At 44.9% G+C, this 27,352-nt stretch overlaps 1 protein-coding gene across 4 annotated transcripts in view; it reads right to left on the bottom strand.

Annotated features, from left to right (window-relative positions):
* TP63 (tumor protein p63) overlaps nt 1-23,805 on the bottom strand; it is a 100,292-nt gene extending 76,487 nt beyond the window's left edge. For 2 of the 4 annotated variants that reach the window (XM_050308799.1, XM_050308800.1), the window contains exons 1-2: nt 4,772-4,860; nt 3,854-3,986 (exon numbers count right to left, since the gene is read on the bottom strand). In XM_050308799.1, coding sequence (XP_050164756.1) covers nt 3,854-3,986; nt 4,772-4,845 — 207 coding nt within the window. In that variant the 5' untranslated portion in view covers nt 4,846-4,860. Of the gene's footprint in view, nt 1-3,853; nt 3,987-4,771; nt 4,901-23,652 lie in introns of those variants that run through there. The other 2 variants (XM_050308793.1, XM_050308795.1) reach the window with 2 other exon arrangements.
* Between the last annotated feature and the right edge of the window lie 3,547 nt (nt 23,806-27,352).

A 27,352-nucleotide genomic window follows, 5' to 3' on the forward strand; every position in this document is an offset into this window, starting at 1 on the left:
TGAAAGGAAGGTATGTATGTACAGGGGGAGGGGGACAAGCTGCTCCATCCCTGGGGACAGCACTCCAGCTCCTGCCAGCAAGGGCCCTGGAACACTGGACACACTGCTGGGATGGTGGTGGCAGAAGACTTACAGACTCTGCAAATCCCTCAAATAACACTTTTATCAGGATGCTGCTTGCTGAAGTCCTTAGCCCAAAGCAGCTGGGTCCAGAATAGTATCTCTAAGCATTGGTGAACAGTTTACAGGACTTCTGAGGGATGGTGAAGAAAAGCAATTCTGCACCTGGTAGGTCAGACTGACAGCACTAACAGGGCTCCAGGGCAATGCAGGGTTATTACACTGCCACACACTCATTCCTAGAGAGAGGTCTCCAGACCCCTCCTCCCTGTTGCTCCAGGGCATTTAGTCAGTCACACAAAAATACAGAATTACTATAACATTACCTAATTTCTAGCACTGCAGGTTATAAGTTTTGCAACTAGTGTTCCTCCTGAACGCAGGGAGCTAGACACCACCCAAGCACAGATGTTGCTGGCTACATCCTTGATCAGAGTAGAGGCTGGGGACCCCCTCTTTGGTGGGTCTAATGAGTGGCAGGAGGCCCACAAGGACACACATTCAACTTACCTCCCTGGACATCCGCAGCTCCTTCCCACACTAGGGCCATGGCAGAAACTAAATGTTCTCCACACCCACAGGGACCACCAGCCTTTCACTATGGTCATGCAAAAAGGCAGATCTTTGCTGGGATTTTCCAGCCTGCCTGTGGTTCACACCAGAGGAAAGGAAGGGGCACAGCCAACAGCCTCATGGAGGGGCCACCCAGGACATTGTGAAAGAGCTGGTCACAAGGCACACAGCCAGGGAAGGCTGCTGACTGTCTGGTGTTACACCAGACCCACAAACTCTCTTCCTGGCCCCTCCAGCTCTTTTCATCCCAAGACAGTACAGATCACCAGTTTCTCTTACCCCTTTCTTGTATGGACACAGGAAGAATGTTTCTTCCTTAAAAACAAGTGTGTGAGAACTGCCAGGGCTTGGCTCAGCAAGAGACAGGGCTGTGGCTCACATGAGAGGGGTTTCTGTGTCAACCATCCCTCTTCTCAAGTTCTCTCTCTAAACAGTTGCATTTTCAAGGCAATGAACACAACTAATGGGTGTTCACCAGGGCAGAACTTATGCTCAGTTTCCAGCCCATTGGTAGGACAGTTTCTTCAGGCACTGTTCTGAACACTATAGCTCCTTCCCCACTGCCAACTCTATCGTGAACAAACAACTGTACCCCCAAAAGTTAAATAATAAGAAAAAAATCACAGGTCTTACCAACACAACTGTTGGGATCAAAGGTGGACATCTTTTAAGACAAAGTTTCATTTTTCAGAAGCAAGTTGAAAGAAGGTGCAGAACTTATTTTAAAGGCTGATTGGGATTGCCTCAAAGTCTACAGAAGGACAATGGCTTCAAAAACACCAGTCTTAATTGCTTTGCACCCATTTAAATCTCACATGGTGATACATTTTGGAGAAAAGCTGGCCTTTCTCTTTTGCTAAGACAAATGTAATACTATAAAGCCCTTTGCCTTGATCTCAGTGCTCATCTCCCAGGGCCCCTCTGTTTCTGCTGCATTCCTTTGTGTTTATCTGCCCTCTTCAACCCTTTGCTGCAATCAGCTGCGTGCAGCACCTCGTGTCTAGAAGTGACATGGCTGAGGTTACAGGAGAGACAGGTGCAAGGAAAGCTCGTGCCCTGAAGCTATCCAAAGGAAAAGAGAAGCTGGAGGGGAAGAGGGTTGTAAGGTATTTCAGATTAAAGCAAACACCTTGCCTCAGGCTACACATTCTCTGCTAACGCAAGCTGCAGCCGCTTTGAGCCCCAGAAACAGCAAAGCAAACACAGACTTCTCTGCAAGGGGAGTTGTCACCTGTCAGGGATGTTTGCAAATTTATAGGGAGGTGGTGGTGGTGGTAAGGGGAGTAAAAAGAGCTTTCCTCATTTTAAAAGACGGGCTGTTTGCACAAGTTTGCGATGCATATTTTGCTTTGTGAAGGCTTTTGTCCAGCATTCAACTGAGCAAAGGTGCTGTCTTCCACTGGAGACAAACTGGAACATTTGTTAATGTACATACATTAATGTACTCTGAGCTGGTGCCTTACAGTAAGGGTGAGGATGGAATTTCTCTGCTCCCCCTTCAGCATGTCACGTCAGTGAAAAACCCTTCTTAAAAAGAAGTCGCTGTACAGCTTGACTTCTCCAGAAATGCCTCCTGCAAGGTTGGAATCAAGCCCATCATAAGCAAGAGGTTACTGCATAGAGAAAGCTGCCTGTGTCCTTCCCTAGCACCAGTGCTCACTTCAGCAGGGCTCAGAGAGGACAGGGGAAAGGGACTTTCCATTCATGTTTCTCTGCTCCACAGACAGGAGAGGGAGACTCTGAACAGGCCTTCAGTGAGCCCATCAGCCATCACTGTTCTCTGCAGGCAGCTTGGAGGAGCTGGAGATGGGAAGGCTTTGTTAGTGCTCAATGCCACAAGTCCAGATTTGAGCATGGAAGGAGCAAAGTTTCTGCTGGTGACCTTTAAACTCGTGGGGATTGTTTTCAAGAGGATATAGTTCAAGCAGATAATTACTATGCATTTTGAAAATCAGAAGTCCCTGTAAACGTGGAGAATCTTTTGGCCCATTGAAGAGATAACATTTCATTGGAGCTTTGCTATAGTGGTGGAAAAAGCTGAGATGCAGATGCGATGGAAGGCTTGCACCCCACCCCTCTGTGCCCCCAAAAATGCAGAATCAAAAGATAACGAGACTTAATGTCAGTCACCTCTCCTTGTGCACTCGGATTAGCTTCACCACATTAGCTGAGCACATACCCAACCTCAAATTGGCCTTTTAACCCTTTGCAACCTCCATGGAAAAAGAAAAGCACTGCAGTCTCCCCTGCAGTCACACCAAAGCAGGACTAACAGGTCAAACTGTCACTGGGGACTGCAATCAGCCTGACCCAGGAGTTCTTTGCTTGCAGACACAATCCTCCGGGTTACAAACACTACCAGGATTCAAGTTGCCAACATACCATTGTTGGGCACACTGAAAATCGTGGTGGATGAGCCAGGGAATTAAATGGCAACACTTTCTCAGGAACAGCGTAACAAGAAAATGTACAGACACCAACACAAATTTCAAACTACACATTATTTTTACCGCAAAGTATACAAAACTCAGGAAGAACAGAAACAGGACATAAACAACTCAGACTCCCAAAATACCTCCTGCTCCAGCCTGCAAGAATAGCACCCGGTTTCTTCAGTAGAGCTATTGCTAAGAAAGAGCCAGTCTGTTTGTGCCAAAGGCAACGAACCAACAACCACCAGTGCCTCATCGGCATTCCAGCCTTGAGCCATTCTGATGAGACACCCATGGCCAAGACTCAATGTAAACACTCTCTAGTCTGGAGAAACAGGAGGAAAAAAAAAAAGCTAACCATGGTCTGGAAAAAAGTTTTCACTCCTATATGACCCTCAAGAAAACAAAATCCAGTAAAGACCCTCTGGTCTTGGGTAGCAAAATTGCAACTGGGCCTAGAATCCAAACTATTTTAACCTTGAGGCCACATAAACTAGCTCTAAGCAGGGAGAGCGCAGGGATGGTTGAGTAGTCTGCGAAAGACTCCTCAGCTCTCCTGCCAGTTTAGCTGCCTCGTCCCTCTCTCCTGCCATTGCTGTGACAGGAGAAGGAGAGCAGGTCAGGAGTCAGCCAAGGTAGGAAGATGGCCCTGGGGCAGCACGGCTGGAACTGCTCCTGCAGAAACTCTCCATGTTTCCCCAAAGGTCAAGAAAGGTCTCACTACTCACCCACATGGGGTCATTCAGCTCTGTGTCCTGCACCCGGACGCAGTCCATGCTAATCTCAATTTTGTTTGTAGAGCCATTTTCAGATGGGCCATCGATGAAGTTTAAATCGATTGGCTGAACCGAGCATATTGGTCTGAAAAGAACACAGTACTAAAGTTAAAACCGGCCAAATTCCATTTTCCACCACCCCACCTTTCCCCTCCCATCCCTCCTGCTAGGGTGTCATCCAGTACTTCGGCATAACCACGAACCAGTCTCATGACAAAGTAAGTCATTACTAATGAACAGCTATCTCCTCACCCGCTGTACTGCATCAGCCCCAAACCAGGACACAGCCTGGAGGGATATTTCACTTGCCTGACCAGAAAGATGAGATAAGAGTGCAAGAGTTAAATCACTGAAAGACAGAACTCACGGACGATTTATAGCAGTAACTGTTTTAGCATTAGTCATGGCAAGTCAGGAATGGGAACATAGTCAGTTTTATTTCCTTCAGTGGACCTGATAGGGTGAACTCTGCACCATCTTCACCTCCTCTCCTTCCCTGGCTTCAGCAAAAGAGGAAAACATGCAGCCTGGACACAGAGTAATGACCCCATTTCCTTAGGGGAAAATGCCAACCATGTGCCTTAGATGATCACTTTCTAGAAAGTGTTCAGTTCAGCCACCAGAGGTCTTGAAGAGAGTCTGTGTCACTGCTGATCACTGCATTTGGTCCCCATAGCCTGGATGTAGAGCCTCTTGAGAGCTCAAGAGCTGTCAGTCACCACAGACTGATACATATAATCATCACATCCATATCTAATCAACAGGTACATAAGGCTCCAAAACCCACAGCATCAATCCTCTGAGCAGCCTAATTATAGAGGCATCCTGTCCTAAAACACCTTTCATAAATTCCACATAAGGGCTACTTACTGTTCCAGGAAGTCCCAGAGATGCTGGATTACCTCTGGGCTGAGGAATTCCCTCGGCTGTGAGCCCTGGGACATGGCTGATCGATAGTAACTCTCCTTCCAGGAGAAGGGGCTCGGAGTTTCTACAAACCTTAAAAAAAAAAAGCAAAAAAAAAAAAAAAAAAAAAAAGGGAGAAAGAAAAAAGAAAAAAAAGAGAAAAACACACACACAGAGACGTTGAATGCATGAGTACAACTTGATGAAAACCCATAAATAGAAGCTATTGTGTGAAAAAGGAGACATGTTGAATGCCTGGAACATTCACAGCTGTACAACACACATTCCACACTGCTGCAGATGCTGTATTTAGAGGGGAGGGAATTCGGCCAACCTTCCCAATAAGTTATCCCTATATATTATAACAAATATACCTCAGAATCCACTGGGATGCTGCATCATAAGAATCCCAGAGAGAAAAAAAATCCACTTTCCCTTTTACCCCAAAATAATTGACTTCCCATATAAAGCAGGTGGTCTTTGAAGCAGGTGAAGCAGCTCAGCAGTGTGTGATTTCATTGTCCCTGGTTGGTTGCCTCTCTAAATGGCATGCCCTTGGATGATTTAGGCAACTTCTCCTACACCCAGCCACTGCAGCTGAAGTCTCAAACCAAGTATTTTTAAAAATTTAAATAATAATAATAATAATATTTTTGTTCTATTTTCTATGGAAATAAGTTCCATCACATCAAAATTTTTATTTGTCTACTGCCTTTGCCCCTCCAACAATTTCTGAGCCTGACCCACTATTTCCACCATATCTGCTAATTACCTTGGCCATTTTTATCCCCTTAACCTCCCATAAGCCTCACAGAAATAGGTGGACCCAAGAGAAGCAGTTACAGAGCTGGAGCACTCATGCCTTCCACAGCTGCACATTCTCATCCTACTGGCCAATTTCTAAATTCAAACACAGCAGCTTTTACACCCATGTCAAAATACTTGACGGCTGCAAGAATATAAGGGGAGTGGGAGGAATTTCTTGAGTATATTTGCAGTTGACAAAAACTCTCAGTTCAACTTTAATTAGAGTATGAGGCAGGTGACCACCTTTCCTGCTACAGGGTTGGGGGCATCCTGACAAATTTTCATATTACAGAGTTATTTCAGCACAATGCAAGCAAATGGCTGTGCTTCTTGCCAGGGAAACAGCGGTGGCAAGAGCCAAGGTTGTAACTGGATTCCAAAGAATTGGACTGATATTTGATTTGGCACATATTGGTCCTGTTTAACACAACGGTCTGAACAAATTGCATGGAAGACCCTAATTTATTAAGCTGCCAAAATTAAGAAAGAGCGTTTCAGAGGGAGGATCACACTACAGTTCTTTTCCTGAAGTATCTACTTCTGTCTGCTGTCAGGGAGGGATCTAGCTCTCTTGACTGAATTTGTGTGACTTGGCATGTTTTGAGGACAACTCCAGTCTGCAAATAGTGGGGTTTTCCTCACCTTTGCTGTCCACAGAACCACATGCTCTTAGAAAAGTGCAGACCATTGTTCTAAACTAATGGAAATCCAAGTGCCTTAAGCCCTCAGAGCCAAAGCTGGGCATGCCTCAAAATAGGTAAAAGTATCATTTCAGTTCCTTATCCTTTTTGTGATTAAAAAACCCCCAAAATAACATAATTTAAAAGTTCAAGAACAGCCAGAGACAAATAAAATGCAGAAGTATCACAGCTAATAGCTCTGCCTCACAGATGTGAGCACATAGCCACACTACGTGTGAATAATCACAAATCCTCTGAGAACAGCAGTTATCCCACAAAGTACCAGAAATTACTCCTTTCAGGCTTTCAGTCTGGTAAGACACTTTCAAGAACGCCACACTGAAACCCAGAAGAACATATCCAGCCTAAAACCTTCTACTTAAGCTGCAACTCAATGCCACCACAAGCTTTGAAGGATCACAGTGGGGGGAGCACGTGCTCTGCAACCTGCCCTGCCCCTAAACCCACAGACCTCAGGCATTGCTTAATACCCTGCACTCAGTCCTGACCTCATAGGAATGGGCAGAGAAACCCCACAGTGGGTTCTCCCAAGCCACCAGAGTGGTCACTTTTAACAATTATTTGCCACTTATCATAACTGCTCTTGACTTGAACACTTTTTGTTACTGCATAAACAGGAACTAACTTCAACAGAAAAAGAGTTATAACAAAACAGACCTCCCTCAGAGAACTTGCCTTTGAAAAGTCTCACTACAACTAGATTGCTGCATGCCACGGCATGCCCCAGCTTTGTTTCACTGCTGGACAAAGTTCTTTGTGTCAAAAAGGCAAAGCAACCCAGTTCACCCTGCCTGCTCTGGCCGTGGTGGTCCCATTCAGCAGTAATACTATAAACCTACCCCAAAACACGCAGTGCCCACAGCCTGCAGTGCAGGAGAGGCAGGAGGTATAAGCTGCACACACTGATAACACCAGCTAAGGATACTGCTGGTACTTCCCTCTACCAAACACAACTCCAAATTTCTCCAGAGAGGGATATTTTCCAGCTGCTTCATCTTTATCCCTGCACCCAGCCAATCACCAAAGGAGGCACCAGGATTAGGTAGCCCACCTTGGCAAGGCAGCTGTAATAACATTGTGGACGTTAGAGAAGTGGCCAGCATTGCTTTTTACTCAGTTTGGTCCATCCTGCTCTCACGTGGGAAAGGACTGTCAAGCTGCATGAAAACCAACTTGAGCACAAACCTGCGTGCAAGATAAAATGTCTTCTTTCCTGTAATTTTAATAAAACCTAAACCTACTGCCATTTTCCTTAACACTTTTCAACACAAAGGAGCAGCCTCTGTCTACTAAACATATACCTAAGTGCCTGAATTTCCACAGGAAAATAACAGCTAAAGCCTAAGCAAAATCTATGCATAAATGTCACTAATTATCTGTCCTTTGCCACATCAGCAAATGCTCTACTTTAGGCACTCAATGATTATTTTACTGAAAATTAATCACAAGATTTCAGGCATTTGCATTGCTCAAATTGGTTCTACCAATCAGCTACTTTTTTATCAACAGGCACTTAAGCAACATCCCTTTTAGCCACATCTACTTGTCCCAAAGGGCATAGTAGAAAATGGCACTACTGAACACAGGCTCTTATACCAAACTGCTGACTACAATAGAACAATGCATGGTAGTAAGTCTTGTCTAATGTGTTTCTACTTTAAGGTAAGTCCCTACCTCAACTGCTGAAATAGCTAGCAGGCTGCTTTTCATAAGCAGAGAGCACTAGCTACACCAGACTAGAACTACAGGGGGATTTACAGCCCCCATCAAACTGCAAGCTGAACAGGACATTGCATCCACAAGTCCCTCCTTCAAAAACCACCAGGGGATTATTAATAGCAAGTTAAACCTTTTCCGAGAAGCAGGACCTCACCAAAAGCAGTGTTTCCTCCTGCAGCACTGGAACGCTGCTCCTGAACCACTAAATCCCAAGTTTCAGGAAGCAATGCACTCCCACTAAAATCTAGCTCAGCTCCGTCCTATTTATTTTGATGAAGCAAGAGCAGCCCAGACTCCAGGTGAAAGCACTTTTCTAGATTCACTAGGTGGGCTGAAGCCTCAGACACACTGATTGTTCTGCTGCCTCCTGACCACTCCCCCAGAAGAGCTGTGTTACAGTCCCCTCGGTGGCGATGTGTCCCAGCTGATCCCCTTTGCCATCTCACTGATGAGATCTCTGCAAAATACAGCAGAGACGTGTGCCCCTGTAGCTGTGTCCACACAGCACTCAATTTCAGAGTCTTCCAGAAGGCTGGGAATGTTAAACTTAACAAGGAAAAATCCAAAACAACGAAAAACCGATCAACCAAACAAAAAAAGCAACCCACCCTTCCAAAAACCAACAGCCAAACCAAATAATCCTGGCAAGCACAGCATTTGCCTCTCATAAGCTGTAACCCATCTGCACTACAGTTGCCTTTCTCTGGAGGTGAGGGTCCCAACACTGGAGGAAATGAAGCCCCGAATGCTTGGCCCAGCATGACCACAAACTAGAGGGAAAACAAGACATTTCTGCTCCCACTGCTCAGTCTGAGCACATTCTTCCAGTCTTCACCACATTTACCCCCTTTCTACCTCCACATCGAAGACATTAAAGGAATAAAACAAAACAAAAAAAACCCCAAACCACTTTCCATACCAGGAAACAATGACAGAAAACTATTAAACTCAACTATTGCAATATAGCAACACTTCTCACCCAAAATGCCACCTTTTACTGCAAACAATCTTTCTTAGAAAGGGCTAAAGCCAAAACACTCAGGTTGGACTTACCACTGGGGAAAACTTGTAAGCTCCTGAGGAAAACAAGACCTAGGTTTGATACTGAGCATGCACAGCCCCTCCTCTATAGCTTTAACCTTAAAGGCAGATGCCACCTGCTTTCGCTGATAGAGGGTCAAATCTGACACAGGGTGCAGCTCAAGCACCACTGGGGCGCATGTGTGAGTCCAGCAGCCTCCTTCCAAAAATAAAGACTGTCGCAACCAAGAGATAGCCGGTTTCCTTTGTTTTTTCATCCAAAATTGGCTTGGTGCTTCAACACTGTGAACTACTCCTGGGTTAATAGTACAGTATAAACCTCATAAGAGGAAACCAGAAATGAATATGGTATCTCAGTGAAGCTGCTGTGTTGGGTACAAAGAGATCCAAGCACTTTCTGTTCTCCTTAGTTTCCCTTGAAAGCTGGAGCTCTGGGGTGGTTTGTGTTTCTCCTACATTGTGCAAATTCTCAGAAATTATCATATAGTTTGAAGATGCAGAACTTCATGACTTGATATTGGCGTATAGCCACAGTGTAAAATTTTGTGACATGAACACTTTCACAATAGGGACGAGCAAAATGATTTGGAGATTTTTTTTTCTTGATTTTTTTTTCTTCTTCTTGCCAAAATTACAGGATGCTGCTTTCTGCTTCTCCCCATGAGATGTCTTATCAATGGTGTACAGTTTTCTATCACTGAGTATGTAGTTCTCAGCCAGTGGACATGCAGATGGAGCCAGAGAAGTCTTTCTCTGCAAGCTACAGATTTTGCTCTTTTTTCACAAGATACATTCACCTAAAGGACCTGCTAGTGGAGTACTCAGGAAACTTTGATTCAGAGAGAAGAACATCTGGTCTTATGAAGAAAGCACTTCCACATTATGCGAATGTACAAAAAAATAATTAATAATGTCTAAATAATGATATCTAATATGGCTCATTTTATTCATAATTCTCAAAGTGCTCTACAAAGGAAGACAGGGTAATTACTCACATTTTACCTGTGGGAAAACTAAGACACCTGGAGGTCACAGGATTACTCATCGTTACGCAGCAAGCCAGAAATACAACCTTGGTCATCCGAGTCCCAGTCTGGTGCTTGCTCTAAAAGGAACTAGTGATTTTGGATGTTTAGATAGAGAAATTAAAAAAGGCCTTAATTTCTTCAGGTGGAGTGTGCACTGTACCTCCTACAAAAAGAAACTCCCAAATTTAATTTATCTATCTTCAGGAACCAAAATGCCAATTCCCAGGAATGAAAATCAAGGCTGCAGAAATGCTGTAAGCAGATTGAAACCATATTCACAGTTCAGGGAGGAAGTATAATTCCAAACTGTATGCCCAGACTAAACCCTCATCTTTTTTCCTGAATGCTTCTTGAACTATTATTAATCTTAATAGATTAGCCCTCAACCATCACAGGGTGTGATCTGGGCAGAGAATTAAGTCGCAGAGAAGTCCACAATCAGCAATCCCAATCCATATGCTCGTCCCTGTCTTCTGCAGTAACACCTTGAAGTATATCAAAAGCAATGGTAAACAAACGATTTAAAGTTCATGAGCATTATGCCTAAATGCCTAAATCTTGGTGTCAGTTGTATTTTTAGCTTTTGAGTGGGGAGGGGGCTCCTTTTCAGATCACACCATTAAAACTCGAGGAACTTGGCAGCCCTCATCCTGCTGGAATTCCCCCTGCTCTGAGTTGTAACACTGCAGTGATTTGTAGACATCAGTACCTAATGAGGCTCACAGCTGTGCAAGAGGAGAAGGATGCGGGGTCTGGCAGCACGGGACAAGCGTGCGCCTGGCAGGCAGTGTCATCTGGAATTCCCCGAAGTGCGGAGCGCTCTTGTCCCCCATGACCGCAGTGGCCACCCTCAACCAGCAGAGCATACCCTGGAAGCACCTCTTAGGGACCTTTGGAAATCGGACTGGCTCATTGCTGCAAACAGGGGTGCCAAAATGAAAGCCAAATGGTAGATAGACAGGCTCTCAACCCCCTCGGAGAAGATTGCAGCTGAATTTCATTGAACTCTAGTGCACTTTTTCTGGGTCTACTTCATCAACAAGCAACCTCCCTTCCCAGCATGAATTGCACTGTATAATGCATTGTTTTTGCTTTTTTTTCTCTGCCTCATGCCATATTCCAAGGTCTTGGCTCACATGATCCGAAAAGAGACTGACTCTCATCCTGGCAGAGGCAGGTCCTGCTGAACTGTGCTCACAGGTATTTATTCTCCTTTCAATTTTGAGCCCAGCTCTCAGATTTAGCATTTTAAAATCTAGACTTCCAGCAACTTCTTTAAACCCATCAGATTGTCTTTCCATAAAACTGATGGCTGCATGGATTAGAAAGGACAAATGTAAGGAATAACAAACACCAACACAGGATTCCTTTGAGACGGAATAGAACTTTCACCTATGGTTCAATTGCACATTCTTTTTTCCCAGTTCCCACATTTTTCAGATGTTTCCCAGATCTGATATCTCACTAAAAAATTGTGTGGACAGCAGCATGGGTTATGGGGAGGGTCAGCTAGAGAAAAGTGGTCAAGTGGCACAGAGATGTGCATTAGAAAATGAAAGAAGCTGACTGCCAAAAGGGTGAACTCTGATCTCAGAAGTAGCCAGCAGGCAAGGAGATATGGGGAACACAAGAGGGAACTGGGAGTGACAGTGGCAAAGAGCTCTGTGACACTGACGATGTCCTGCAGCATCCACCAAGGACAAACTGGGGAGGAATGCTGAATATGAGTCAGCAGTGCCCTGGCAGCCAGGAGGGCCAACCATATCCTGGGAGGCATCAGGCAAAGCATCACCAGCTAGTCGAGGGGGATTATTGTCCCACTCTGTTCTGCACTGGTATGGCCTCATCTGGAATATTGGGGCAGTTTTGGACACCACAATATAAGAAAGACACTAGGCCATTAGAAAGCTAAGAGTTGGGTTCAGTGATCCTTGTGGGTCCCTCAGCATTCTGTGATTCTGTGACTGTTACCTTTCACAGTCACTAGGCAAATGGCACTCGTATTGCACACAACCTGTTTCAACTGTGAACTATATATTTAGAGGAATTAAAGCAATTCTGTCTCAGAGGAATGCTCAGTGTTCTGCTAGGGTCTACTGTAATAGTGCATCCTGATCTCCCTGTGACTTAGATTTGTCTTCTGGAAGCATATGTGTGTAAGCTGAATGGAAAGGGGTAGGAAGGGATGGTTCTGCTTCGTGATTGCTCTTTGCTCCACCCTTCAGTACTCAGGCAAGACTGACCTATGCCAGAGAAAGTGAAACTGGCTGCACAGAGTGATCCTCCTAATTCACCATACTGCAAAACACAAGGGGGATTTTTTTTCCATTCATCATCTCCTTTCAGTTAGAGTCATCTTAAGGAAGACTCTGCCTGCAGTGAATATTACATTTGCAGCTTTGTGGCTGCCCCTCAAAGCACATTATATCACTGCAGCCATGTGCCCCACGCCAGCACCCTGCTCCAGCACAGACTGCAGAGCTCCTCTGAGAGAAAAAGACTCCCTCTGCATTCCCATTGCTACCATGATGAGGGTTTCCAGCATGAGCACTGCATGGCCTGCTCCTTGCAAACTGCTGGGAATGACTTCTGGAAACAGAATGATTTCAGTGTGCTATCAGTAACCCCTTCAGCCCAGGAACCCACTGCATCTCCTATCAATGTCTCATCACATCAGCTATTCACATGTCATCATTATCAGTCTGAAAAGAATCACCACTTCTATATAATAGAGATATTTCTTTGTCCTCAGGGTTTCAGGCAGCCCATCACTCCACCAGCACTACTGTTCCCTAATTGTTAGAGAACGTAATCTCTAATTTTTTTTTCCTTCAACATTTCCTTCAGCATCTTGTGAACTTCCCCGGACCTCTCGTATCTTCCACTCAACTTTGGACACCCCCTTCTCACCCATCCTTGGAAACTCAGCCACGGACATCCCTTCCCCTTCTGCTCAGCCCTGACACCCACTCCCTTTCTCAGCAGGGGCTGAGAGAGGTGGAGCTCTGGCCAAGGTGAAGCACTGCCACAGCAGTTCCGATGCAATTGGTGCTTTTTAGTCTGGAGAACAGAGTCCATATAATGTCCAGAAGACCGCTAGAATCCTGAGCAATCTCTGTGGAGAAGCTCAGAGTTAAAGTGTAAGCATGGAGCTCAGGACACGCAGCTCAACCCCCAGCCCATGGGTGTCCTGTCCATCTTTGTCCTTCCATTCCTGAGGTACAGGAGTATCCCAAGATTTGTAAAGCACATAGCGACCTGTTGACAATCAGTACATCTGCAGGGTAACGTGGTCCCAAGGCTTTCCAAATTTAAATAATAAAAGAAAATGTAAATAATCAATTTTAAGAAAGCATTGAACGCCAAACCAATTAAAAAGCAGTTGCATTATTTTGTAACAAACTTTTCCAGTCAATCCCTTCCCCAAACCTATTGCAGTGGTCATTAAAAGCAGTGCCCATCTGCAGAGGGAAGAGTCAGAGCAGCTGGGCAGAGGTGAAAGCTTTTACACAGTAAGTGAGATAGTCTTCTCAAGAGCAGCACAAGCGGAAAATCCAGGTCCAGCCCTCAAAATTCTGAGGTATTTTTCAGCCAATTCCAAAAATAAGTATTGCTAGAGAAACTTTTCAGGCAAACTGTTCAGAAGCAACAAAACATTTTCAAGTCCATTAAAAAAAAAAATCCCTTTGATCTAAGTAAAAGACATCATTTGCTCAATTTCAGATACCCAGCTGAGAACACATATTTGGGTCTACTTTTTGAAGTTTGCTCAACACTATTTGCAGCCAGTCAGCCCTGATGGTTTTACAGCAGGACAAACAGAGTGGTGCTTTCTCTGCTCGGTGAAGGAGAGGACAAGCACAGGTTTCTGCTGAGGTCTCCTGCTGGGTTGGTACTGCCTCCAGCCCTGCAGTCACATGCCAACCTCTGCTGCCCAGCTGCAGCTACAATTAAAGACAACAGAGATCATCTTTTGTCTCTCCAGGGGCAATGCCTAACCCAAAATCACTCCATGGTCCCCTCATCCACCATCAGTAGTGGTTTGCAGCCTGGGAGCATCTAGGGAAGTAGGAGACTCAGACACCTCTACTATTGCATTCTGCTGCACAGTATGGGGAGACCCCTCATTTCTTCTGGAGGAGGAGTGGGGAAAAGGCAGTTGTTAAATGCCCAGAGCAGCCTAAACCAGTTAACCACATCCTTCCAACTTACCTAGGTCTCCAGAGCATCAGGGAATATTAAAAGAAAAGAAAGCAACAGCTCCAGAAATGAAAGTGGGCAAGGTAATTTTCAAGAGATGACAGTAATCAGAAAAATACAGATGTTACAGGCCTTCATCACTACTCCTCTGTAGTGAACTTAGGTATTTAATAAGGAAAATTGAAGTTCTGGAGAGGTGATGGCCAGAAATCTGAGCTTCCTGAGGCTTGGCCAATCAAATTCCCCTCTTTTGAGATTTGCTCATCAGTATTTTTCCTGCATTTACCCCAACACCTTGAGTATCTACCTTGAGTATCTACCTCAATTTATTGCAGTCTCTTTTTTACAAGGAGCTTGCTTTCACTATTTCACACAGGAACTGTGGCTCTTACTATTGTCTGTTGAATTTTTGCAGTGTTGAGTGCAATCAGCATCTCTCAAATTTCACTAGTCTACCTCCATCACACCAATACAGAGACCACAACACAGAATAAAAAATTACTTTATTTATTACAGACAGTAAAATAATTCATCCAAGCACATCAGAGCTTCAGAAAGGCAATCAGGGAGTGAGGAACTGGTTCTCATTAGATACTACAAGGCTCTGAAAGAAACCAGAGCCAAGGGGAAAAAATATCCAAACCTAACAGAAAGAAAGCAGAAGAGAGAGTAAGTGGCTTCTACTTCTCCCTGGTAAGGAAGTTTCAGTCCTCTCCAAACCTGTCCTCAGTGCTGGTGCCATCTGAACTCTTTAGAAAAACAAAATGAGAAATTCAGTGCTCAGCTCCCTTCCACCTCTGCTAAACTGCATGCATGGAGCAGAACGGTCTTTTCTGGACCAAACCTAAGGGGTATTCCATACCCAGACTCCACAGCATGGCAGAAACACACACAGCTTGGGCTTTTCTGACTGTGCCTGCAGCCCTGATGGCTCATGGTGGGGTTGTAGCCCTGAAACATGCTCTGAGCTCCATTTAGAGCCTGACATGTCTCCTGCAAGCAGTCTCTTCCCTGCTTGCACTATATCACTATCAGTAGTATTAAGAGGATATGGTCCCCAGGACACTAAACCCTTTACCAAGAATGGAGCTGCTTTTCCACTTGCTGAGATTTGAACTTTTTTGACATCTTAAGGAGTCAGATTCTCTCTCTACCTGGATTTCCCCAACAGCTCCTGGGATTTGTTTGCCCAAGTGCTTGCTGTGCTGCAGCTACAACCTCAGGGAAGGCACCCTGCCCAGCTCAAATTTGGCCACTGTGAGGAGGTGTCAGTGAGAGGCTGGTGAAAGGGCATCCCTCATGGGCCTCAACGTGGCCCCCCACCAAGAGGAAGCAAAGCAAGAGAAATCATGCAGCCCATGCTGATTGTTAGCTTTGTAAAACTATGCATAGCAGGGCATTTAGTCATATAAATATAGTCATAGACCAGAGGGACAGCTATGCCAGATAGGGAACATGAAATACATGATTCTTTTTTAGAACAGGAAGGTTCTGAGACTGTCGATTGCAAAAGACTCATGACATTTTGTGTTGAGCCAGGTAAGACAGTTGGCTCCCTAAATCCCCTTCTCTTACAAAAGCTGCTTCTGTCTTTAGTTACACAAACTCTTTACTCTATGAACTGCTCAGGGGACTTACAAAGTCCCTCTCAAACTTTCTCTCAAAGGCCGAATTTTACAAAAATATAAATTAAATCATCATGATAATACAGAAAGTTCCCAGAACTCTTTAGAAGCAGGAAACTGTAAACAGCAACATCCTGTGTTTCAGTAAATAATTAAAATGCAAAACAGAAACACCAGCAAAGCAGATGTTAGTTGCAGATTCTTGTAATATGAATTTGGTTGACGCTTTCACTTGTTACCCCCACAGCCAACTTGTGAAATCTGATGCGTTTTGGATACTAAACAATAACTCCCATTCCTCACTCCTGCCACCAGTGATACTCTTCTGCTAAATGCTGCACAGGCTGCATTTTTCAGCACGTAGCTACTCTGTGGCAGGGCAGCTATTGCTAAGCCCAAGGGCAGAGAATCCTTCTCTCAAAAATAAGAGCTCTTGCAGAAACCTTTCTCTGTGTCACAAAATAGCTCCAAGACAGGGCAGACGAAGGACAAAGAATTAAGAGCGGATTATAGTCCTGGAAGACAAATGAACTGTTTATCAGGAACACTGCTGGTGTGTAAGGGAACGCTACCTGGAGCACTCAGAGGATCTTTGCTTTTGTAACCATGACGGGTGCTAAGAAATTACAGGGTTGCCTCCCTATAATTTTATCAATACATTGCCACACCTAATGTGATTTATGATTTTTGCTCATGATTATCTTAAAGCTGTAGCTCCTGGAGTGCTATGAATACACAGAGTCTCCCTTTCCATCAAAACCAGTAATGACGTTTCCAACCTGTATATTTTAAGAGGAAAATTCACAAATATGAACAACAAAACTTGGAAGACAGTGCAAAGAAACTTTGTTGTCTAATACTGAGATTTTAAATTCTGTTATATTTGATCACCTAATGCCCATGTTAACTCTCAGAGCCAGCTGAACTTCAATTTCACACCTGTCACAGCCACCTCACAGACTCCACTGACAGCAGGCACAGCAATCCCACTGTTGTGTCCCACCACCTCCCGCTCCCAGGTGTAGAGGCAGACACTGCTGGCAATACACAGCTGAACCATTGCTGTTTGCAGCATCCAGCTCACCAGCACACTTCAAGCTTCTTTCCATGCATTTGTTCAGCATATAGTGACTTTGGTGCTTATCAACATTACTAAACCAGACAGGCATTGACCCTCCCAGGGCAAGGTTTTGTAAGCAGACTTATTTTTATGTTGCAAAGAACCTACTGAACCCCTGATCACTTGCTTCAGGGTTTCCCCCTTCTCACTCTTGGAGGTGGCTGTTCTCTTTATAGCTCCGTGCACTAACCGAATTACCCTTGCTTATATGCATTGGTATTTGTCACATTAGGCCACCTGTGGCATTCAAACACCTGACTGGAAATGACTCAGTAGCAAAATCCTGTGGGGAGATGATCTGCTACACAGTAGTAGGTGATTATAAACAGGCACCAAAAACTCCCAAGAAAGCCCTATGAACAGATACAGATATTTGCATGAAGCTATCTAAGCAGATGTTATCTATTATCAGCAGAGCTAATCAAACAAACTCCAGAAATCTGCTATAAAAAAATAATTTTCCTTCTGATTATTTCCATGTTGATCATGGGCTACAAAATTTTAAGGTAAAGAGAAGTCAAAATTTGTATGGCATTGTAAGCATTGGCTCCCACAGCAATGTCCATGTTCCCATGAAGGTTTTCACATAAGTACAAAAGTAGCATAGGGCCAGGCACCAAACTGAAAGCTAAGTTTCCTTGATTTCTTCCTCATCCAAGACCCTCCTTCCTCCCCCATACCTTATGACCCTTACTGACTTTTTTTTTACAAGGGTTCAATACTCATTTGGACACTTGTTGAACGTCAGAGAATTTTATTTTTCCCGAAATCAAAGCTGAACCCTTTTGCTTTTTATCAGGCCAGAAATCCTTGTTTTTGTTGAGAGGATCTATTGCAAATTAGTTTGTAGCAGAAGGTACAATGTAAACCAGCATAGATTATAACTTATATCATGTACCATGAACACCGTAATCACCTCTGAACAAGTGAACTTGCTTCTTTAATTCCTTCAGTATTTTTGGAAGTTGAGCAAAGTACTATGAATTAGATGCTCTCTCCTTGCAGTAAAAAGGACCACATGAAAGACTTCACATGTTTTCCATACAGTCCTTTCAGATCTGAGAAAACACAGAAAATCATTGATTTGGTTCCACTTCAATCCTTTAAGCAGCTTTAAAAGTACCTCCAAGCAGACAAATTTTTTTTGAGAAGCTTATACCATTTTGAAGAGGTAAAAGTGCTGTCCTTGACACTGACTGTGGAGGGGTTGCAATATCCTCAGCTCAATGAAGTCTCTATGACATAAAGCAGGGACAGAATGGAGGAGGGCAGCAGTGATCATCGGACTGCAGGGGCTGTACCAGGAAGAAAGAACTGAAGAGGGTTTAATGTACGGCTTTTGAGCACTGTTTTGCAAAGATTCTATCTTCTAGACCCATCTTCTAATGAGATTGCAGTGCAAGAACAAGACAGTGACCAAAGAACGGATCTCAAGGAAGAGATAAATACCCTTCCCTCCTCACACCAGCAGCTCACACCCCTGGCAAGGTGCTGAAGGCAGCTATGCCATGTTGGCAGCATGTCCACAGCAGAGGTGTCTGCAAAGCCCTCCTGCCAAGGAGGCCACCCTGTGAGAGTTGTTTTGGCACATGGCATGCTGTCCCCTCGTGTGCATCTGGCTCCAGCTGGGGTCCTTCCCCCATGGAATCTCTACCAGGGGTGGCAGCACAGCCATGAAGGTGACGACCACCTCACAGGAGAGCTCACCAAGGCCAATAGCGAAAGGGCCTCCTCAGCTCCCTTCCACCTTTCCTTCCTGCATGGAGCCAGTTCTGCTCCTCCAGAAGGCATCAGCTGTTCTGAGCACTCCACAAGCTGCTCAGAAAAATTTCTGGCCCCTCTCTTGAGTCTTTGGAAAGTACCTGCTCTATCAATCACTGGCTGTTTCTGCAAATAGGTCTATACCCAGTCCTGTGTCTTTTCTTACTTGACTTCAAGTTCTTCTGCCAACACAGCAAATTTGGGCTTAAAGGTGAAGGCAGCTGAGATTTGTCCACCCTGTCAGAGCAGGAGTTCAGTTATCCCTCAGCAAAGCATAGCATTAGGAAAGAAAAAGCATGTAAGCTGCCTAAATGAAAGGATTCTGTAGAGCTTGCAGGTAGGATGAGATACTCCTGTAGAACATGACCCTATGACAACTTAAGCAAATCTCTGTCACAATACTAACACCCAAGAGAAAGGAGATCTACTGGATTCCCAACTATGAAGGGACATCACACTGCTGCCTGTAGCCAGGAGGGGTAGCCAGCCCCAAAGAGGAGAAGCCTGCCGTTTCATTAATGCTTATTAGCAAAGATGAGCCCTGGGTATAGTGAGCTTTCACCTTTGTGCTGCATTGCAAGCATTAACCTTGGAGAGACTCCTATCTGATAAACACAGTCCGTTTACCAGCCCTGTTTGATACGTGTGGGAACCAATGAAGGAAGGTGAAGTGATACATGCAATACTCCTGATGAAAGATCTCTTTGAACCCAGGAGCTCTGGCTGGCTGGAACTAGACCCTGCTCACCAAAATCTATCCGGATACAGCACCCAATAGGTGATGCTTACATGGCCCATACCCTCCCCTCCTTTCTATGTGCCAACTGATATCTGATGGTTTCCCTCATTCTCTTCTAAAAATAGATTTTTTTCTTTACATACCTGGTTGGGGGGAGAGAGGGAGGGGTTGTTTTTGTTTTTGGCAACCGACCCAAAACTCAGGACCATGTCTGAAAATTCAGCTTTCCAGCACAGATGCTGCAGAGACCGGAGGATTTCAGAGTTGTTCCTCTGTTATTAGTGAGAATTGGGAGGCTGGACCATATCATATTGTACTGAGAAAACAAAGCCAGAAATGAAAGAAGGAGCAGCTTGTGTGAGAGCCCTTTCATCCAGAAGGGAGGAGTGAGCCACAGTGAACACCTTCACACACCAAGGGTGCCAAATCCTGAGACCACCAATTAGCCTGGTCATGGAGAGAGGGGAGAAGCAGAGCAGGCAGGACCATAGTCCAGTGCACCAGCAGGTGCATTGTCAACAGCCCCAAAAGAAGAGAGCTCCTGGTTTAAACACAGCCTAATGACCACTATTTCCAAGAACACAAGTGACTTATCTGTAAACATCACTCCCCCAACCAGGCATTAGCTGGAAAAAAAACATGCTTTGGAGAGAGATACTAATTACATAGCTCTCAACGGCTGGACTTTGATCATAATTACAGTGCCTTCTTCATCTTACATTAGTGGCTTTCAGCTGCAGCTAGGTGGGCACTTCTTGGAAGGTGGAAATCCCGCCTCTTTCAGATAGTCAGCTCTTTTTATGACTCAGAGCTGACCTGGGTTTTCTGCAGCACAGGATGAGCTCCCACGGTACCATCCAAAGAAGTAATTCAGGGGGGTCAGTGACTTGGCACTTCAATACAGCTGCTTCTTTCATTACAGAAGCACTTTCCAAGTCCCAGGAGCCAGAGAACTGAGTGGTCTATATTCCCGATTTCAAGTATTTCCTTTTATAAGGGAAGCAGACAGAGAAAGATTTTGAGGTTTTTGCTGAATTTTAGCATCTCTTAGCTCATTCTGTTTAAGACAAAAGATGAGCACACTCAGGATATACCTTTCCAATGAACCTCACTTCAGACAGTCACGTGCTACATTTGCACCCTTCACTTCTGCATTAGGATGTACATCCCCATCAGCACCCAGTGTCCCTCTGCCCCTCTCAGCTGTGCTGCAGCTCCAGCACTGAACTCCAGCACCCACAGCAACGAGTGGGGTTGTGAAGGAGGAGGCTGATGCCCTGTGCCACAGCTGAGCTCTCTATGCTTTTTTTTGTGATGCTTTGCTTTGATACCCACCTTTACAAAGAAATTAGTAGCCTAAGTGAGGGAGCTGGGCTGTTGAGACAGAAGCTGGAGTGGCCTAAACAATGATAAGCACAGATTCAGGGCACCCAGCTATTTTTCCTCATCTGTGGCACTGAATTTATGTGTTGTTTGGATATACCATTTCACAGTGGCCTATGATAGGCATTATAGGCATTAAGGATAGGCATTAAGGATAGGCATTAAGGATATGAGCATTATAATGGCACATTAGCTAATGCTCCTTGGTGTGATCTGTGTTCACCTCTTGAGAGAGGAAATCTTTTAGCTGTGTCCCACATTGCCTGCCTGCCAGACACCCCCAAACTGAAGAAATTAATAGATGAATCAACAGCAGAGGGTAAATCAGAGCCAGAAATCTTTGAGCTAACTGGGATTTATAACTGCTTCCCCCTCCACACTGAACTACAGGGAAATATGTGTGACACCCTCCCCACAATTTGACAGGGTTCCACACACTTTTCACTATTGAGTTTTTTTGCCAGCATGCCTCAGCTCAACGTTATCTGTTTGATGGTTAGATAATTAGTAGATGTAATTTTAAAGCTGCAGAGAAGCACACTGGCATTAGCTAAATAAAGTACTTTGACCACATCAAAGAAGAACTGTTTCAAACAGCGTAAAATAAATGCAATTCTGAAACTATTGAATTTTGTTAAAGCAGTCAGGGAAATGTCACCCAGCACATCATGAATAAGCAACTGATGGAGCTTAAGGCTGAAGACTGTCTGTGTCTTCAGACTGAGAAAAGCATCTCTGGGACCAGCTTTCAGCTGATTTTGACCTGTGGCAGAGCACAGTCGCTAACAATTGGACAAATGCCACTCTTGGCTCATGTAAACAGACATGCATAACAGCTGAGACATGTTGTTACTCTAAGCTACATCTTGAACAGGTTTTATGACTGAGGGGTGTCACAAACTCTATCTGTCCTGAGGCTTCCCACACTACAGTGCTCACTTGAAAACTCATCATACTGCTTAAGGTATGTGGCGAGGAGCAGCATTTCTGCTGAAAGGCCTGACTTGCTGAACAAGGTAGATTTGAAGGGGTGAAAGGCCCATTAAAAAAAATCTGCAGAATACAGCCAAGGGATTTTTTTTGCTCTTTAACTCCTGCTCCACCTGAATGTTTTTGCCTGAGCTGTAGCACCAATTTTCTGAACCTGTTATTTGACATGAGGTGGGGTGCAATTGACAAGAGGGGCTGGTACTGCCCAGTGCATCTTCATAGTTTCTAAATTAATTTTTCCCCCTTTTTTATTTTTCTTCATTTTCTGTTTTGGAATTTGCCTGGCTGTGGCTTCCAGCCGAGGAAATTTATTAATCTGCTAAACAGTCTGCTGCTGCTAGCCTGAATCCACCTTCCCGGATGGGCACCTCTCTTGTATTGCACTTCTCCTGGCCGCAGGCACATCCCCGCCGGGATCAGCAGGGCTGGGCGGATTTGCAGGAGATCAGAGTGTGGCTGCATGTGCCTGGCCAGCCCTGGGGCTCGTGTTGTGGAAGATCTCGACGGGGAATCCAATACCCCGCCGGCTTCGTTCCATCTTCCTCTGCCACGGCAGCACGGCCAAGGACCGTGCGCTATTTCCCAGCTCCGCTCCTTCCCCCCTGCTGGCCCCAAACGCGGCCCCTCCTCGCTGCCAGGTCTCCACACTCCTCCCCAGGACTTTCACACAGCAGTGGCACCAGGCACCCAGCGGATTAAGCAGGGGATAAAAGCCCCCACCAACCTTGTAACAAGTCACAATAGTGAGGGGGAAAAAATTGAGATCACAAAGCTGCCTGCAATGCCAAGGGCTGGGTGATGGTGGCCAAGCCCTTTCTTCAACAGAGAGCTATGCAGCGTGAGTAGCCTTCCCTAACACCCTAAAGAGGATGTAGAGTTAATAGTTAACTCTTCCAGGGATTGAATGCCTTCGTAAGACACCAGCCAGGGCTTTTACGAAACACAGACAGAAACTAGTCTTAAAACAGCTCAACAAGTGACTGTGCTCAGAAGATTTCACCTCTCCAAACTTTATGACTGGAAAAATACCATCTACATGTCATTTACATGCTTAAATATAGTGTCTTCTGCTGGGGGAAACAAACAAACCGACAATGTGATACTGTGACACCTCGTGCGGACATGCTCTTTTATCTGCTGGAAAGTTATAAAACTCGGCATAACAACAAAGCTAAAATAAGAGTGCTTGGCAGGCACTGAGGCTGGCTGTTAGACAGAAGGAAAAAATATTCCTGGAAAATTACTTGCTCTTAGAAGGCAGGTTTTTTTCTTCTCTGAATGTTTTAAATTGTTTATTTATCCTTTAAATTACAAAATCTCAGAGCTTAATAGTTAAGCTCATATTATCTCCAGGAGTTTTTTCATTTAAAGAAACAAATAAACACACTATAGAAAGCTAAAGCAATTCCTGTACTACCCAGAGCACAGAGTAACCTTCTGCTCCAAAACACAAGGGAAGATACTATCAGCCTTCGTGTTATTTATCATACTTTTTTCCCCTCTAATGCCAAAGAGGAAAAGGGGATATCTTAAACGGATGCCTATAATTAAACAGTAACCTGTTAGAAAGCCAAAAATAATAATAAGCTCCACTGAGCATGAAGAGAGCGGCACATTTTTTCCGCGTGCAGCCCAGCTGCCACCGGACGATAGCAGAAAAGTTAACAATTACACAAGACACTCAGATCAAATCTGCGATAGGAGAGAGTTACGTCACGCTCAGAGACTCACCGCTGGATGCAGGGATCAGGGTAGTACTGCAAGGTGGTGAAAGGTGCTGGTTCGAAATTCATTTCCTTTTGAGCCCCTCTTTGGGGACAAACCAAAATAAAATAAATAAATAGTTATAAAGCCAGCAGGCTAAAAGCAATAAGGTCAAGTGGTACACGAGGTACAACTTTAGAGATTTATTTTACACTTGCAAATGGGTGGGATCTCCTGGGGACTTGGCCAATGGGATTCATCAAGTGACATGAGCATCACCACCACTCCCTCCTCGCCAGCTGGGCATCTTCTGCGCGGATATTTTCCCCTCCTCTCAACATCCTTAATAAACTTTGGTGTACGCTGGCCACACTTGTTGTTGGGAGCTCATCTGGGGCTTCTCTGAACTTCTGATCTCACCGGTCATTGGTTGCCTTCCCGCCTGACTTCACAGTTTAATTTTGGCAGCCCTTGCAATTTTTCAAACTGCTGTGGCCGCTGGTCATCCTCGTCTCCAGATGGCCGGAGTTTCCTGTGCTGGGTGCAGCACCCGTGCTGAATTTCATTGTACTTTAAAAGCTTTCCTTGTCAACTCTGTGGCTATTACCTGCATATAGATGCTTGGGGAATTTTTCAGACTCTCTCACACCACAGTTCAAACAGTCTGTTGTGGTCACAGTTTCAAAAGCTGAATGACAAAATATGGGGAAATTCCTCAATTAAAATTAACTCTGAACTTTTGCTCTTCTGCCTCCCCTTCCTGCTCTCCTCCCTGCAAGAAAACTATCAGACATGATTGTTAATGTTTCCCTCTATAGATTTTGACCATTTTTTTCTGAAAGAGTTGAGATGACATAGAAATCTTTCATTGTTCTGGTGTTCTGTAACTAATATATACATTTTCTTAATTAAAAAAACCCCAATATTTTCTTGAGGAGAAAATTAAAGAAAATAGAAATCAAATCTTTTTCAGCCACTAAAGCCTAAAGAAACAAGAGCAAAGTGAAGTCCACCAAAACAAAGTACCAAAGATGAAAAGCAGATCTGGTTTTTCTGAAGGAACGTGAAAGCAAGAAGGTATAGCTTTAATTCTCTCCCCACCACCTCATTTTCTTTTTTTTCCTCTGTCTTTTGAGTCATACAGAAAATCATTTAGAAAAGCAACCTGTTTTGTCCCCCTGTGTTTTGCCCCACCATGATTTATCCAAATAGTACAGGCTGTAAACCTATCCTGGTTTTGTGGGTTTGGAGAATGAATGAAATATGAATCAGGAGCTAAATTAAAATGGATTCCAGCAGGAAAAAAATAGCAACCACATATCTGTGCACTAGCAGGATTGCATCTTCAAGCAGACCTATATGTTTGTGTGCATGAAGAGAAGTGTAAGAGGCTGCCCTATAGCTCACCTATAGCACATATTTTGTGCCACTGTCAGCACAAATGCCAGCCTCCCAAGGAAAAACCAGCAACCCTCTGAGACAGCAGTGATTGCTTCTTATTTTTCTCCCTCTGTGTTTTCCTTGTAGGAAATTTTTGTTCGAAGAATGTCACGTGGAAACATTTTCTTTGCTGCCTGTGCCAGGGTGGCAGGGGAGCTATTTCAGTCTTGACATTCTCCACCCACACTCAGCCTGATAGTTCCTAACATCTGTGAATTGTGAATCCTGTAAACTTGCAGGGCTGATCCCCGGCCAAGCCCAAGCAGCTTTCGCTAAGTGACATTCACCAAGGAAGAGAGGCTGGAAGTGAAGGATGTGTTTATTAACTGCAGTTAATAAACCCTCACTGCTGGACACTGATTCCTCTGCCTTGCCTGTGAAAGATCAGTAATATGAAACACCTTCCTTCTCTTAGGCTGAACCCCAGAATAAACACCAAACCTTGTAGCCTGCGTCATTGGAGAAGTGTGGGAATCTCCAAACCAGAACCTACTGGGGAGGGGAAAGGAGGAATCACACAAGGGCTTGCACTCACACGGCAAGCATGGCTGCAGAGGGCTGTGTCCCCTTCCACTGCTGAAATCAGTGCTTTGCTTACCCTGAGCAGCTGCCTCTCCTGAGGCAGCAGGTACTCCAGGGAATGGGCAAGGAGGGCTGGATAAACTCATCGTCTACACTCACAGCCTGGCTCTGATCTAGGCTTTGAGCATACACCCTTAACCAAAGACATGGCAGGCAAATCCTTTCCATGGACAACCCATTTGAGCAAGAGCTTGGGTTCATGTTCTTTTGCTCCTGGACTTCCACCTGTGGCTGTGGATAACCAGCCTGCTGGGGAGGAGCATCAGTCAGCAGGTTGGGCTCTGTATACGCTGCTGAGACCCTATGCTTGCTCCTGGAGAAACACCAGAACCTTGTTGGGTTTCTTCTACTATGCCCGTGGTGGGATTAGCTGTTACCTCTCCAAGCTTGACTTCATGGAAGGGTGGTCAAGCATTGTATGTTCTTCCAACAGCCTGGAAAAGTTTGTCTTTCCTGACAGATTTCAGCATAAAAGACAAAAGAATTGCCATGAGATAGATGAGATTCTTCTGAAATCCTGCTCTACATACTTCTCTATGGGAGCTGGAGAAGAGTGTTCCGCAGCATGGCCTGAGTGCCAAGGCCAACACACTGGGAGCAGGGAAAGGCTGGACCATTCCCACCTGGAGACAGACCCACTTTTGATTTTGTCCAGTCTCTCACCTGGCATATGCCCAGATCACACATCCCAAGGGCTTTGTGAAGTACAACTGGCAGCTCCTGAAACTGATGCTGCTGGGCTGGCCTCTGTCTCCGAGGGTGAAGTTGGCCTCTGGTTTTACGCTACCTTAGCTCTGCACAGCAGAGTACCCCTGGTACCCCACACAGTAAATACAGGTCTGTTACAGCCCAAACCATCAGTCCTGTGATTCTTGGTTTTAGTGCTGAACACATCTAGCAGCACCGCAGTCAAGAAGAGGTAGTTAGTCTTCATCTAGCAATTCATACCAAAAGAATAACTTTTCTTGAAAAAAACACAACTTAATTTTGAAAAGAAGCACCACATAATTTTGATGACAAATAATTGTTTGGAGCAGGGCTCTTTTCTCACTCACAAGGCACTGATGAGAGGGGTTTCTAGCAAAGACATTTCCATAAAAAAGTCAAAAGGGGCCACCAAGTGCCCAAGACCTGTACCAGTCTGTACCTGGGGCTGGGCATATGCAAATTGCTCATAGTTTGGTTTGTTTTGGCAGTGCACACAGCACCTGGCTACTTTTCCTGGAGAACTGGACATTTTCAGCCTCCCACAGAGATCTGGATGTGTTCTCAGAAGGTCAATCTCTTGCTTTTTCAAGCTGGAAAACAGAGCCATGGAAACCCACTGGCAGCAGTGCACAAAATCGCCCTGCAAAAGCCAGCAAGTCTTCTGATTTCTCTCTTCCAACCCAAACTTCCTTTCTCCCTCCTGCTCACAGCCAGCATTTAGCTGTGGGTTGATTGACCATGAATTTAGGCGGATATCCACCCTTGCAGTTAGGTTGCACCCAGCTCCTCTCAGCTGCAAGGCACTCCTTTGCATAGCACAGTCCACAGTGGAAACACAAGCCACAGGGTGTGTGTGTGTGAGCTGACAGTGCCCCATGTATAGCTGGAAGGCTCTCAGGGCTCAGTGGTATTTGGCCAACTTGATATGCATTGCCTTAAAGAAAATCTACTAGGAGGCCAAGATGTTCAAGAGCTGGAGATTTCAGAGGGGGACTGA

Source organism: Myiozetetes cayanensis, unplaced genomic scaffold, assembly GCF_022539395.1.
Source record: "Myiozetetes cayanensis isolate MyiCay16 unplaced genomic scaffold, myiCay2020 scf13, whole genome shotgun sequence".
Classification (NCBI taxonomy): Eukaryota; Metazoa; Chordata; class Aves; order Passeriformes; family Tyrannidae; genus Myiozetetes; species Myiozetetes cayanensis.